The sequence below is a fragment of the Nomascus leucogenys genome, chromosome 22a (genome assembly GCF_006542625.1).
Source record: "Nomascus leucogenys isolate Asia chromosome 22a, Asia_NLE_v1, whole genome shotgun sequence".
NCBI lineage: Eukaryota > Metazoa > Chordata > Mammalia > Primates > Hylobatidae > Nomascus > Nomascus leucogenys.
In genome coordinates, this window is record NC_044402.1 from 123,544,002 (window position 1) to 123,558,322 (window position 14,321).

At 41.0% G+C, this 14,321-nt stretch overlaps 1 protein-coding gene across 1 annotated transcript in view; it reads left to right on the forward strand.

The window, feature by feature from the left end:
* Positions 1-14,321, forward strand: part of ACSL3 (acyl-CoA synthetase long chain family member 3) — an 83,957-nt gene that overhangs the window by 35,957 nt on the left and 33,679 nt on the right. Inside the window, exon 2 of the mRNA XM_030802368.1 lies at positions 10,616-11,033. Coding sequence (XP_030658228.1) covers positions 10,656-11,033 — 378 coding nt within the window. The 5' untranslated portion in view covers positions 10,616-10,655. The remainder of the gene's footprint in view (positions 1-10,615; positions 11,034-14,321) is intronic.

Consider the following 14,321-nt stretch of genomic DNA (forward strand, 5'->3'; position numbering starts at 1 on the left):
AGCCGAGATCGCGCCACTGCACTCCAGCCTGGGCGAAAGAGTGAGACTCCGTCTCAAAAAACAAAAACAAAAAACAAACAAATGAAAGCAAAACAAAACAAAAAGAAACATTGCTGTAAATTTGTATTTGGTATAAAGGGGTATTAGCAAAGCAGTAGGCAAATACATGGCAGGAACAGAATGGTGTTTAGAAACACATCCGAGTGTGAATGAGAAATTATTAATGAAGAGGACACTTTGTTTATTTGAGAAAAGAGTGGTTTATTTAAAAATGCTTTAGGCAGTTTATCTGAGAGGAAAGAATTTAGCTTTCACCGTCATATAATATAGAAAAATAAACTCTGTTGAATTAAAGATTAGATGTAAAAATTAGGTAAACACTAGAAAAAATACAGGAGACCAATAGTTTAACCTTTGGATAGCTGAGGCCTTTTAAAACTAGGTTGGAAACCTAGAAGCTGTGAAAGAAAGGTTGACAGATTTAGCTGTTCAAGTTTACTTTTACTTTTGAAAGATAGTGTTCTGTCTAACATGGTGAAATCCCGTCTCTACTAAAAAATACAAAAATTAGCTGGGCGTGGTGGCGGGCGCCTGTTGTCCCAGCTGCTCAGGAGGCTGAGGCAGGAGAATCCCTTGAACCTGGGAGGCGGAGCTTGGAGTGAGCCGAGATCGCGCCACTGTTCTCCGGCCAGGCAACGGAGCGAGACTCCGTCTCAAAAAAGAATAAAAATAAATAAATAAATAAATAAATAAATAAAAAGAGAAAGATAATGTTACAGGACAGAGGTCCTGATCTAGACCTGAATGGAAGGTTCTTGGATCTTGTGCAAGAAAGAATTCAGGGCGAGTCCATAGTGCAAAGTAGAGGCAAGTTTATTAAGAACATAAAGTGGCGAAAGAACAGCTACTCCGTAGACAGAGTAGGATACTCCTGAAAGAAGAGGAATGCGCCCACCCTAGGTACAATGCTGGTATAGATGGGAAGATGTGCTCTGCTACAGGGTTTGTGATAAAGGAATAATTACTATATTTTGCAAAAATGAGTGTTATCTTTAAAGCAAAATTAGGAATGCCTTTGTTCTCCAGGTATCGGGATATCTGGACACTCCCAAGTCTGGGTCTGTTTTTTAAACATTATTAATTTGTTCTCTTAACTGGAAACACCCAGAGGCTCGGAATGCCTAATTTTCTGAGAATGCAGCCCAGCAAGTCCCAGCCTCATCTTCCTAGCCCTCACCAAAGATGGAGTCGCTTTGGTTCAAACACCTCTGACAATAATACTCATTCTAAGGTGTAGCAACATAAAGTATCTATGACTAGTTCTAAAGATTTTTTAGAGCCACCTAGCAAATAAGATGCAGTTGTCTAAATTTGTTACTTTACTTAATTTATCTAGAACATTTTAGAAAAATTAAATGGTTTAGGCCGGGCACGGTGGGTCACGCTTGTAATCCCAGCACTTTGGGAGGCCAAGGCGGGAGGATCACGAGGTCAGGAGATCGAGACCGTGGTGAAACCCCGTCTCTACTAAAAATACAAAAAAAAAAAAAAAAAAAAAAAAAATTAGCCGGGCGTGGTGGCGGGCGCCTGTAGTCCCAGCCACTCGGAGAGGCTGAGGCAGGAGAATGGCGTGAACCCGGGAGGCGGAGCTTGCAGTGAGCCGAGATTGCGCCACTGCACTCCAGCCTGGGTGACAGAGCGAGACTCCGTCTCAAAAAAAAAAAAAAGTAAAATTAAATGGCTTAATTGAATGTGGCTGGTATCACTAGGCTGCATTTGATGCCCTTGAATACTTGCTCTGTGGCTCTTCCCTCCCTTGGCTTTTGCAACATTGTCCTCTCCAGTTTCTCCTTTATTGGTTTCCTCAGTGGTACTTTCTCCTTCTCGGCCCCGTGGATTGGTTTCTTTTCAAAGTTTTCTGTCCTTGAGCTTGATCTTGTAGATTTCCTATGCGTTCTGTGTGGGCATTCTCATCCTTCTCTTTATGGCTCCAAAATGTATGCCTCTAGCTCTGGCCTCTCTTAAGTTTCACAGTTTATGTATATTTGGATGACTCACAGGAATCTTAAACCCGTATTTTCAAGACTGTATTTATTTTCTTTCTACCAACCATCCAACCACTGACCACCTATTTTACTTCTTGTATTTCTGTCTTGGTGGAAGGCACCAAGATCATTTTCTCTCCTTGTATTGTTACAGCTCTAATAATTCATGACTTAATTCTGTATTGTATTCAGATACAGAATTAGTTGTTGGGAAGGACTGGGGGAACAGCTGTAACATTTGCCACCCTCAGAAGCTGCTGGTCCTGTGTCACACCACCTTAGCCTCTTGATCAAGGAAGGTAAAGAATTATTTTCACTGATTTTTATCTAATTTCTTTGCCTCTAGTTTCTGCTGCCTTCACATTGTGTATGTATAGTTGTTTTCTAAACCTGCATTTGTGTACATTAGAATGCAAACTAAGTTCTTTTCAAAGGGCACAACAGTTCAACTTCGTCTCCTCCCGGCCCTGCTCTTCTGGTTTGTTTTTTGTTTCTTGAACAAAAGACAAACGTTTTGGTGCTTGGTCAATCTGTGCGGTGCCATCACTTCTAAAGCTCCATCGCTACTCCCACTTCCCTACACTATCCTCACTTGTCCTCAAGCCTTTTAAGATCACAAAAAATTGCCATTTGATCCAAGAAGGTTTCTCAGAAAATGCCAGAACTAGTCTCTACCTTTTACTGTACTCTTCCTGAAGCACCATTTACACTTGATGATTAATACTTACCTTTAGGTTGTATGATCCATTTGAGTTAACTTTTTGTATGGTGTAAGGAAGGGTTACAGCTTCATTCTTTTGCTTGTTAGTTATTTCAGTACTATTTGTTGAAAAGACTGTTCTTTCCCCATTAAATTTTCTCACCACCCCATTGAAATTCAGTTGTCCATAATATAAGGATTTATTTCTGGATTCTTAAATTGACTCCATTGATCTATTTGTCTGTCCTTTTGCCAGTACCACACCGTCTTAATTACTTTTCCTTTGTAGTGAATTTTAAAATTAAGACATACAAGTCATCCAAGTTTGTTCTTTTTTTTCAAGATTGTTTGGCTGTTCTGGGTGCTTTTAATATCCATGTGAATTTTAAAATCAGCTTACTTATTTCTGTCTAAAAGCCAGGTTTTATACAGCTGAGATCTTTTTTAAGCTAACCTTAGATTTAATGAACTAGTTATTTAGGTCCAAAAGAAAAGGCCGGGCATGGTGGCTCACGCCTGTAATCCCAGCACTTTGGGAGGCCGAGGTGGGTGGATCACAAGGTCAAGGGATCGAGACCATCCTGGCCAACATGGTGAAACGCCATCTTTACTAAAAATACAAAAATTAGCTGGGCGTGGTGGAGCACGCCTGTAGTCTCAGCTGCTCAGGAGGCTGAGGCAGGAGAATCACTTGAACCTGGAGGCGAAGGTTGTAGTGAGCCGAGATTGCGCCACTGCACTCCAGCCTGGGTGACAGAGTGAGACTCGATCTCAAAAAAAAAAAAAAAAATTGAACTTAAGTATTGTTGAGGTAGCAAATATTCTATCATCTGAAACCTCAGTGGTAAACACAATACCCAAATTTAACATATTTTTGCTACTTGTTAAATACATGGGTGTAAATATATTCACTTAAGTAAACTAAGTGGACAAAATTAGATAACAAGTCTTTTTTCATATCCAGCTTATTTAACTTGATACACTTTCCAGCTTTGAACATAATTGCAAATTTTTATAATCTTGTAAGATAATGTTACATAATTCAACTTGTCAGTATTATTCTAGTGCTATTAGCTATATTAATTACATAAGGACACTGGTGTAAGGGGACTCAAAAATTCACAGGTTTGGGTAGAAAATGAGAACTAGACAGTGATTTCATCACTATAACGTTAGTTGTTACTTAGCGTCCCCTAATGCTAATGTATGGCAGATCCCTGTAGCCATAAATTGCATTCTGGGCTTTAAGGGATTAAAATATAATTCAAATCCTTCAATAAAATCATAGCATTCACATTCACACCATTACCTTTGAAAATAAATACTTGGAATTCTTTTTTTTTTTTTTTTTTTGAGACGGAGTCTTGCTCTGTTGCCCAGGCTGGAGTCCAGTGGCGCAATCTCGGCTCATTGCAAGCTCCGCCTCCCGGGTTCACGCCATTCTCCTGCCTCAGCCTCTCCGAGTAGCTGGGACTACAGGCACCCGCCACCACGCCCGGCTAATTTTTTGTATTTTTAGTAGAGATGGGGTTTCACCGTGGTCTCGATCTCCTGACCTCGTGATCCGCCCGCCTCGGCCTCCCAAGGTGCTGGGATTACAAGCGTGAGCCACCGCGCCCGGCAATACTTGGAATTCTAGTACATACCTTAGATCTCGTTTGTACATGCCATTCAATTTATTGTAATGCTTTTAAAAAGATATTGATGCAGGATTCTTGCTCCTTAGTTCAGCTAAATCCAGGTTCTTGTCTCATGACCAGAAAAAAATTAGGCGTGTGGACACATTGAAGGATGAGGAGGGCGGAATTTATTAAGCAAAAGGAAAGCTCAGCAAAGAGAGGCGTCCTGCAGGCAGGTTTCCACCTCACAAATTGAATACCAGGGCCACCACACAGGAGCTGAAGAGTGCAGACTCCTCCTCTGCATAAGGCACAAATTCCTGGTGGCTCCACCCCAGGGCATTATTCAGAAAGAATCAGTCAGGAAACGGTGGGCAAACTGGGGCAGACTTTCTCCCTCTGGGTCACGGGTTTCAACCTGGACCAGCAGTCCAGTCTTTCAGCCTTCAGGTTGCTTTAGGCTTGAAGGTGAGGTTTCACCGGGGACCCTACCCTATCTGCCTAGGTATTTGTCTGCCTCCAGCCTCTATCAATATGGTACTACAAATATAACACTGAAGGAAGAAAAAAAAGTTAAATCACACCTTAGGAAGTTACAGCCTAGTAGCATCAGTAAAAGTGGTACTGTATTAGTCATGGCATGAAATACACGTAAAATCGAAGGTTGATTTTCTTTTTTTTTTGAGACGAGGTCTGACTTTGTGGCCCAGGCCGGAGTGCAGTGGCATGATCTCGACTTACCGCACTTTTCATCTCCTGGTCTCAAGCCATCCTCCCACTTCATTCCGCCTCTTGAGTAGCTGGTACTACAGGTGTGTGCCACCATACCTGGCTGATTTTTGTAGTTTTTGTAGAGACAGGGCTTCGTCATGTTTCCCAGGCTGGTCTCAAAGTTCTGAGCTCAAGTGATCCATTTGTCCTCGCCTCCCAAAGTCCTGGGATTACAGTTGTGAGCCACCATGCTGGCCTGTTTTTCAATTATTGATTGCTTTCAAGTTGGAAAGTGCATTGTGAAACACTCAAAGATGTTGCTGGGATTATTGAGTACTTTTGATACTATATAAATAAATGACAGAGTAATACCATAGTTATATGGTTGGAACTCAAGAAATATTAAATGATAGGATTGAGAAGAGTTATATGAGTCATTTGTCCAGAATTTATAAATTTTTTTTCTGTATACCAATGGAATAAATTTAAACTATATATATTCTCTGAAATAGTCTTCCAATTTGCCCAACATGCTTGCTCTCCTGGCTAGATATTAGCTAAAAATTAACAAAAACAGTCTTTTCCCCTATTACTGTGTGGTAAAGATGTAAAACCCTTTTTGCCAGCAGGGCTGCCCTCTACTGGACTATTTAAGGTATTCAGTGAGCAGGTCAATATGACTATTTTACAAGAAGGTAACACAGTGGGTATAAATGTAAACATCCCATATCCCAAACAAACAGAAGTTCCCTGAATAGGTTAAAAAAAAAAAAAGCCCTTTAATAAACTTTTACCATTAAAACAATTATGGTTGGCTGAGCGCAGTGGCTCACGCCTGTAATCCCAACACTTTGGGAGGCCGAGGTGGGCGGATCACCTGAGGTGGTGAGTTCGAGACCTGCCTCAACACGGAGAAACCCTATCTCTACTAAAAACACAAAATTAGCCGGGCATAGTGGTGCATGCCTGTAATCCCAGCTACTCGGGAGTCTGAGGCAGGAGAATTGCTTGAACCTGGGAGGCGGAGGTTGCGGTGAGCCGAGATCGTGCCATTGCACTCCAGCCTGGGCAACAAGAGCGAAACTCCATCTCAAAACAAACAAACAAACAAACAAAACCAATTATGGTCATTTTGAGAACTGGTAGTGAAGTTTATACAGTCTTAGTCTCCATTTCAACCTTGGAGGCAGATCTGCGGCAATGAGAATAGTAATGTATAGGAACGGTGGGTATGCTCTGATGTCAGTCTTTTATGATGATTTGTGTATTAATACAAATCACGTTTTTGTGAGTCCATTCATGCTGTGGATGTTTTCTTAGGCATAAACATAGGTCATAGTGGACACATACTGAATAGGTCATATCTGGTAAGTCTCTTGCTACAAAGCATCAAAACTTTTCAGAGCTATTTCCTCTGTGAAAATTCATTCTAAGAAGCAAGTTGTTTTTTTCTGTGGTTCATTCCCATGCCTGAGATTTGCAGTAATGTAGAACTAGTTTACCATCACTGCTGAAACACTCACAGAAGCTTCCAAATTCCTGGTCCAAGGAAAGAGCAAAAGCCTGACTCACATAAATAAACAACTGAGGTTGCAAGTTTAAGGAACTTTTTTGATGAAGTCAAGGAGTCTTTGGATGGTTCGAGTTCACTCTACTGCCTGCTTCTTTGTTTTCATAATAGGAACATGTCCCACAGCCTTTAGTAGGATGTCAGATTTTTCTTGATGTTGCCAGCAGGATCCTGTGTCCCAGGGAAACTACAGTGGAATAAGGGGGGTCTGAAGTGGCTGTTTTGGGGACACCTCTAGAGTAAGTCCTTTGCTGCCAGCAGCAGTTAAGGGGGGTAGCTGTGACATGGTCTTCAGCTTCTGCCATCTTGTTAGGTCCCAGCTGAGGTTTTCAAAAGGATTGTTCAGGGGTGGTAAGGACCCAAACGGTCCTGCCCCAGCCTCACGATGAGCCACTGCATCTGGCTAATTTTTTTATATATATTTTTTGAGACAGGGTCTTGCTTTGTTGCCCAAGCTGGAGTGCAGTAGCAGGATCACAGCTCATTGCAGCCTCGATCTCCCTAGGCTGAGGTGATCCTCCCACCTCAGTCTCCCGAGTAGCAAGGACTACAAGTGTGCACCACCACACCCTGCTAATTTTTCTCTTTTTTGTAGAGATGAGGTTTTACTATGTTGCCCAGGCTGGTCTTGAACTGCTGGGCTCAAGCAATCCGCCTGCCTTGGCCTCCCAAAGTGCTGGGATTACAGGCATGAGCCATCATGTCTGGCCATGATATTATTTTTAATTCAAAAACAAATATGCAAAATTAAATTTTAGAGAGAGAACTTAGTTGGATAACATCTTCTGGGTTATTAGGGTATGTTTATTCTTTGCAACTCTGATGTTCTAGGTGTAGCAAGACCATTTGTTTTCATTTTGCCATTTTCCTGAAAGCTTTAATGTCTCCCCATGACCTTTATGGCAAAACCCAAATTCTCTCGACCGGTCTTTGGATTACTACACAATACGTTGTCAAAGAAAGCAGCCTGGAATGGTGAACAGAGCCTGGGGCTCAATTGGGAGTCCTGACTTCTCACCAGCTGTGCATGAGCAAATTTGGAGGTGTTCCTCGTAAGATTTGGATTTTTAGTATTTTAAGCATGATTTCCTTTAGTTCTTCTTTTTTTTTTCCCCCAGAGTGCTAGAATTCAGTCTTTTAGTTCTTTGAACATATTTATAATAGCTGCTTTGATGTCTTATATACTAAGTCTGACATCTGGGCCTTCAAGGACTGTTTCTGGTGCCTGCTTTTCCCTTCTTTCTATGTGTCATACTTTCCTGTTTATTTGCATGCCTCATGATTTTGTGTTGTAAACTGGGCATTTTAGATAGTATTTTGTAGCAACTCGGAATACTGATTTTCCCTCCCCTCTTCCAGGGCTGCTGCTTGTTGTGTTGTTTCCTTATTTGCTAACTGACTTGGCTGAACTGTTACACTGAGGTTTGTTTATTCTGCATAGTGTACCCTCTGATGTTTCTCCTCAAGAGGGCACACTTGGGCACGCACATAGTCACCCTGGACTGCCCTTCTTGAGAGATGATAGCTGATTTTCAGCAGGGCTTTCCTTAACTCTCAGATCTCCTTGTTAAGCTTCCGCTTTCATTGGTATCACCACCCAGCAACTGTTCTTCACTAATTGCTAACTGATTGCTTTATTGTTTTGGACAAAGCTCTGGGCCATAAATTTCCCCACTTGTGATCCAGTTAAATTAAGATGCCCTGTGTGTAGGGGTTGTGTTTGATGGCAGTCTTTGAGGCTTGTCATGTCAAGGAGGAGGATTCTTAGGTATCTCCTTCCCTGGTTCTCTGTGAAACTTCTACAGTAGTTGGTTAGTCTTTCACTTGCTGCTGTCACAGAACTACCAGCGTCTTTTTTTTTTTTTTAGATGGAATCTTGCTCTGTTGCCGGGCTGGAGTGCGGTGGTGCGATCTCTGCTCACTGCAATCTCCGCCTGCCAGGTTCAAGCGATTCTCCTGCCTCAGCCTCCCGAGTAGCTGGGACTACAGGCGTGTACCATCACGCCCAGCTAATTTTTGTATTTTTAGTAGAGACGGGGTTTCACCGTGTTGGCCAGGATGGTCTCAATCTCCTGATTTTGTGTTCTGTCCTCCTTGGCCTCCCAAAGTACTGGGCAGCCTCATCATAATTGCTTACCACCAATGTCTCATTTGTTTTTGACAGTGCCATTAGGCATGAACTTTTCCATTCCTTGTTCTAAATATAGTCGGTCTTAGAAATTGCTAAGGGGCTCTGTGTTCTTACAGCCTGCTTCTCCAGCCTGTGCAGAACCTTTGTGCCATTGTTCTGGAGCTGGAGATGGGGACAGCAGCTTGATTTTCTTATAGTTACATCTGTTTTGTGAGTGGTCTACTAGGCCATCAATGTACCCATCAGTCTTCTCTGTTTGGAGCTTCTTGGCCTGCATGGAACCTCTGCCTTACAAGAGGTGAGGCAAAGATGATCTGTGCTTGGTGTCCTTGGCCTGATGCACCTGGGGTAGAGCTTCTGCCCTAAGAATGGGGACTGGATGAAAGAGAAAGGATTCTTCAGTTCTCTCATCTATCTACACTTGCCTGGAATAGAATTTCTGCAACACAGAGCTAGGGGTAGGAGGTGAAAAATGCTGGCTGCTTGCGTCACTTGGGAAGAAATCATAGTCCTGGATTTGGAGCTGGGTAGGGTAACTAGTTACTAGTTTGCTTCAATTTTATTTCTTCAAGAATGATGGCCAGATGCGATGGCTCACACCTGTAATCCCAGCACTTTGGGAGGCTGAGGTGGGAGAATTGCCTGAAGCCAGGCGTTTGAGACCAGCTGGGGCAGCATCATGAGACCCTGTCTCTACAAAAAAAATTTTTGAAATATTAGCTGAGTATGGTCACACATGCCTGTAGTCCCAACTGTTTGGGAGGCTGAGGAGAGAGAATCGCTTGAGTCCAAGAGTTTGAGGCTGCAGTGAGCTATAATCTTGTACTGTACTCTATCCTGGGTGAGATCCTGTCTTTAAAAAAAAAAAAAAAAAAAAAAAAAGGTGTTATTAGCCACCTGCCACACAATGGCTGTTCCCCTCTGCCCGGAGTGCTCTTTCTTACCCAAATAGGCACATGGTACACTCTCTCTTCCTTATGAGTCTCTGTTCAGATATCAGTTAGCTCTAGCACCTCTCCAATGTTGCCCCAGTCACTTTCTGTTTTCCTCACCTGGGTTTATTTTCCTCATAACATTTATCACCACCTGGCACGTACACATGCATGCATGCATACATACATATTTGTTTGTCTACCTCTCCCAGTGAACGTGTAGGTTGCATAAGAGCAGGAACTTAGGCCGTTTTGTTTACTGTTACTTTCGCAGTGCGTAGAATGATATCTAACATAGTGGATTTTCAATAAATCTGATGAATGCAAGTACAGAATGACCAAAGTATACTGCTTTCTTGCGTCATAGTTTAACCTAACTTGAAAACTATCTGTAGAGCCATTGTGGAAAATGAATTTTTTGTGTTTGCAAACTCCAGTTGCTTGTTGCTGACTAGAGTGAGAATGGGGCTCACAGGGAAGGAATGCAGTGATTATTTGGCAGTGGCTGCTGGGGCTGTGAGAGAGGATGGATGTGTCATATTTGTAAAGTACTTGCCATCTCTAATGCAGTGAGATGCTGAAGTACAGGAAATGGGTAAATTTTTGGTCTCCCCCCAACCCTCTTTCTGACTTGCTCCCTTTTTACTACTGGGAAATGTTTGTGGATACTTAGGGTTTTGGTTGGAACAGCCACCTGTTTACAGTATGATGTGGAAACTTTTCTTGTAATTCCATTGTTAATAGCTATTGTACAAATGAGTCTCTTAGAAATATCAAGACATTGTAGGGGACGAGCATGGTAGCTGCTGCCTGATAGAAAAAAAAAATCTTCATTTGCCGATGTAACTTTTTTTTAAATTATTTTAAAATGATTTTGAACTAACGCCTTTCTTTTTCTTCCTTCTAGATTCTCGCTGAAGTCTGTTCATTCTACTTTTTGAGTACTTATGAATAACCACGTGTCTTCAAAACCATCTACCATGAAGCTAAAACATACCATCAACCCTATTCTTTTATATTTTATACATTTTCTAATATCACTTTATACTATTTTAACATACATTCCATTTTATTTTTTCTCTGAGTCAAGACAAGAAAAATCAAACCGAATTAAAGCAAAACCTGTAAATTCAAAACCTGATTCTGCATACAGATCTGTTAATAGTTTGGATGGTTTGGCTTCAGTATTATACCCTGGATGTGATACTTTAGATAAAGTTTTTACATATGCAAAAAACAAATTTAAGAACAAAAGACTCTTGGGAACACGTGAAGTTTTAAATGAGGAAGATGAAATACAACCAAATGGAAAAATTTTTAAAAAGGTAAGATGATCTTTTCATTGCCTTTGAATTCTTTCTGAATAAAATATCCTATTAGAAATGAAGTAAAGGGCAAGCACAGCCTGCCTCCATTAGAATTTGCTGTTGAAGGAGAAACAGTGTAGGAAGGGGGCTAGACTGCCTTCTGATTTCCTCCTGTACTTACCAGCACTGATATGTTCCGAGTTTTCAGGACATCGCGACCCAGTGGTGTGGAGCTCTTCCCCAGTGTCTACCGGGGTTTGGAATGTCTAGGGCAGTTTTGGGTATGAAACCATACTTCCTGTCTCTAGAGCAGCTGGGTGCTGGAAATGGCTCCAGGTTTTGGGGTGGGACCTGCTGTGTTAAATGTGGTTAAATGTGGCTTAGATGTGGGTTGCAGTGAGTGCTTCATGTCTTTGTACTTTGGCTGTGGCAACTGCATGGTTCTTAAAACATTTCTTTTCAGAAATATGGAGAAACCTGCCATTGTTGATTTGAAACAACTGGCAAGATGTTCTTAGAGGCAATGTAACAGCGATTAAGAGCCTGGACTCCAGACCCAGACTATAGGTCTGAATCTTGGCTTTGCCACTTACTAGCTTTCTGACCCTGGAAAAGTAGTTTAACTAATTTGCCTCGGTTTCTTTTTCTGTAATATGAAGATAATGATCATTACTGACACTCAAGAGCCAAGCTGTTCTAAGAGCTTTACATATATCATCTTAAGACTAAGTTACCCTATGAGTTAGTTGTTATTATTTTCACTTTACAGATGACAGCACTGAGGCACAGATAGTTGAGGTAACCTACCCCAAGGACACTACAGCTAGTGAAGCTGGGACTGGAATCCAGGCCTTGTGGCTCCAGAACTCATACCCTCCATTCCTCACTGATCACAGCTTTCATGCTTGTGAGGATTGAGTGTGTGTGTATATATCTGCAATGTGCTTAGAACAATTTGTGGCACTTAATGTAAATGCTCTAGCTTTTATTATTACATTACTATTATCTTGAGAATTCAATGAGGAAAATTATAGTAGAAAATTCAATGAGGAAAATTAGATCATGGAATAGTGCTTCACTGGTAGTATAGAAATGGCGTGAGAATGCTGTTTATGAACTTGGATGTGTGACTTCCTTATGAGCAGTTCTTGAAACTCTAGTAAGTTAAAAATTGAAGAGAAAGTATTTTTTAGAGGGGGTACAGTGAAGTGATATGTAGTTGGTTGATAATTTGGTTAGGTAATAGGTTTAATATCTTTTAACCATTTCCAGCTATCTTGATCCCCAACTGCCTTTTTTTCCTCTCAGTTACAAGGAAACCCTCAGCTCTTGAAGGAGAGTCCAAATAACTGCAACTATGGAATGAAAAACTCAGAGCTCCTCTTTTACTGGAGGGCCAGAGGGATGTTGCTTAACCTCCTCTATATGGCCCATTAATTTTGCCACTTAAACAAACTTCATATATCATTTTCCTCAAAACATGAAGGAGATGCCAAGCATGTTGATGTCAGTAATTTCTAGAAACTAAAAACATTTTAACTCGACAACAGAATCTGTAAATTTCCTCACCTTTAAATAGAGTAGTTGTATATCTTGTTTTATCTGAAACCATCCTGATTTATACTTGTTGCTGTGACATTAATAGTGCCCCCTTACGGTCTCAAAAGTGCCCTAGTTTGGATAGTTACGTGGTCATCTTATTTTTGAGGCATATTCCCTATTTCTTTTGCAGACTTAGAAAAAACTGAATTTTTTTCTGTTTAAGATCTCGCTGAAGTTAATAGCACATTTCTAGAAATTGAAATCATGAGTTAAGCATGTTCAATTTTTCTTTTCTAGCCTATGGATTGTAATTTCCAAAACATTTTATCATAATGAAGTTTGCTTTTGTCATATTTACGTATTTAGCACTGCCTTTTTTTTTTTTGGAGATGGAGTTTCACTCTTGTTGCCCAGGCTGGAGTGCAATGGTGCCATCTCAGCTCACCACAACCTCCGCCTCCTGGGTTCAAGTGATTCTCCTGCCTCAGCCTCCCTAGTAGTTGGGATTACAGGCATGCGCCTGTAAATTAGCACGTCCAGCTAATTTTGTATTTTTAGTAGAGACAGGGTTTCTCCATGTTAGTCAGGCTGGTCTCAAACTCCCAGCCTCAGGTGATCCGCCCACCTCGGCCTCCCAAAGTGCTGGGATTACAGGCATGAGCCACTGCGCCTGACCAGCACAGCTTTTTATGGCACTCTATTCTTGAGTCTGTGTTTGAGAAATCAGGTAGTTATGAGAAGGTACTGAAAACAGTACATTTTTATGTGCAAAAGTTTTCTACTTTTCTATCTGCTTATAGATTCATTTTCTTGTCTTTGATATGCTATTTGAATTCAAAGATTGGATTCTCTTTTAGTCTAAGCATATATACAGAAGTCTTATTTTTCAGGAAGCTTAGTTTTTCTCCAGTATCCCACACATATTTTATTCATTTTAATGTGGCTAGTATTGTCTTTCAGTCATCATTCAGTATGTACAGCAGCAAACTAGTTCTCAATTGGGTAAAAAGAAGAAAAGCTTATGTGGTGAATATGAAATTTCTTCCTAATTCGTGTATCAGTATAATTGGACAAAATAAAATCCTAGAGCTGTGATAGTTGTTTCCTAAATGTGCGTGTATAAGTGTATGTGGCTCTTTCCTGCTTGTCTTGACCACAGTGCCTTTGTATTCAATGATTATTCAACAAAGCATGAAGTATTTGAACTCATAAAAGTTAGGAGGTGAGACAGACTGATTTTTAGCAACTTTTTCTGTCTATAGTTCATTACTGTGAAGTTTTATTTAGTTAGTACAGGAGGTTTTGAATTTCTATATGTCAGAAGATCTGCCTACTAGCATTTGCTATGAAATTGGCATTTGTGGTTCATCAAACTTTGTTCAGAAGGCTATGTCTAGACTGTGACATGGGAACATGTTATAGTTTTCTTTAGGTTCATTGGGAAAGTAGAATTAGTTTTTCGATTTTGCATATAATAAATGAAACAAGTACTTTCTCTTGGCCATACTCAAGAAGAAAGTGTGTGGTGTCGCTGGTTAGCTGAGGCTTTAGTTTCTGTTCATTCTGTGTTGCAGCTGTGGCAGTGATCTGCAGACTGCAGAGTGGGTATCTCAGCTGCATGTTAAACATGCTAGGCCTTTTTTGTTTTCCCCTCGTTTGGTTTCTTGTTACACCCATTGCATTGCGTCAGTAGCAGCATCTGCCTAGGATGTTGAAAAGGGGAACTTTCACAACTGGTGGGTTAAGCTGTGTACTTTCTGCCAT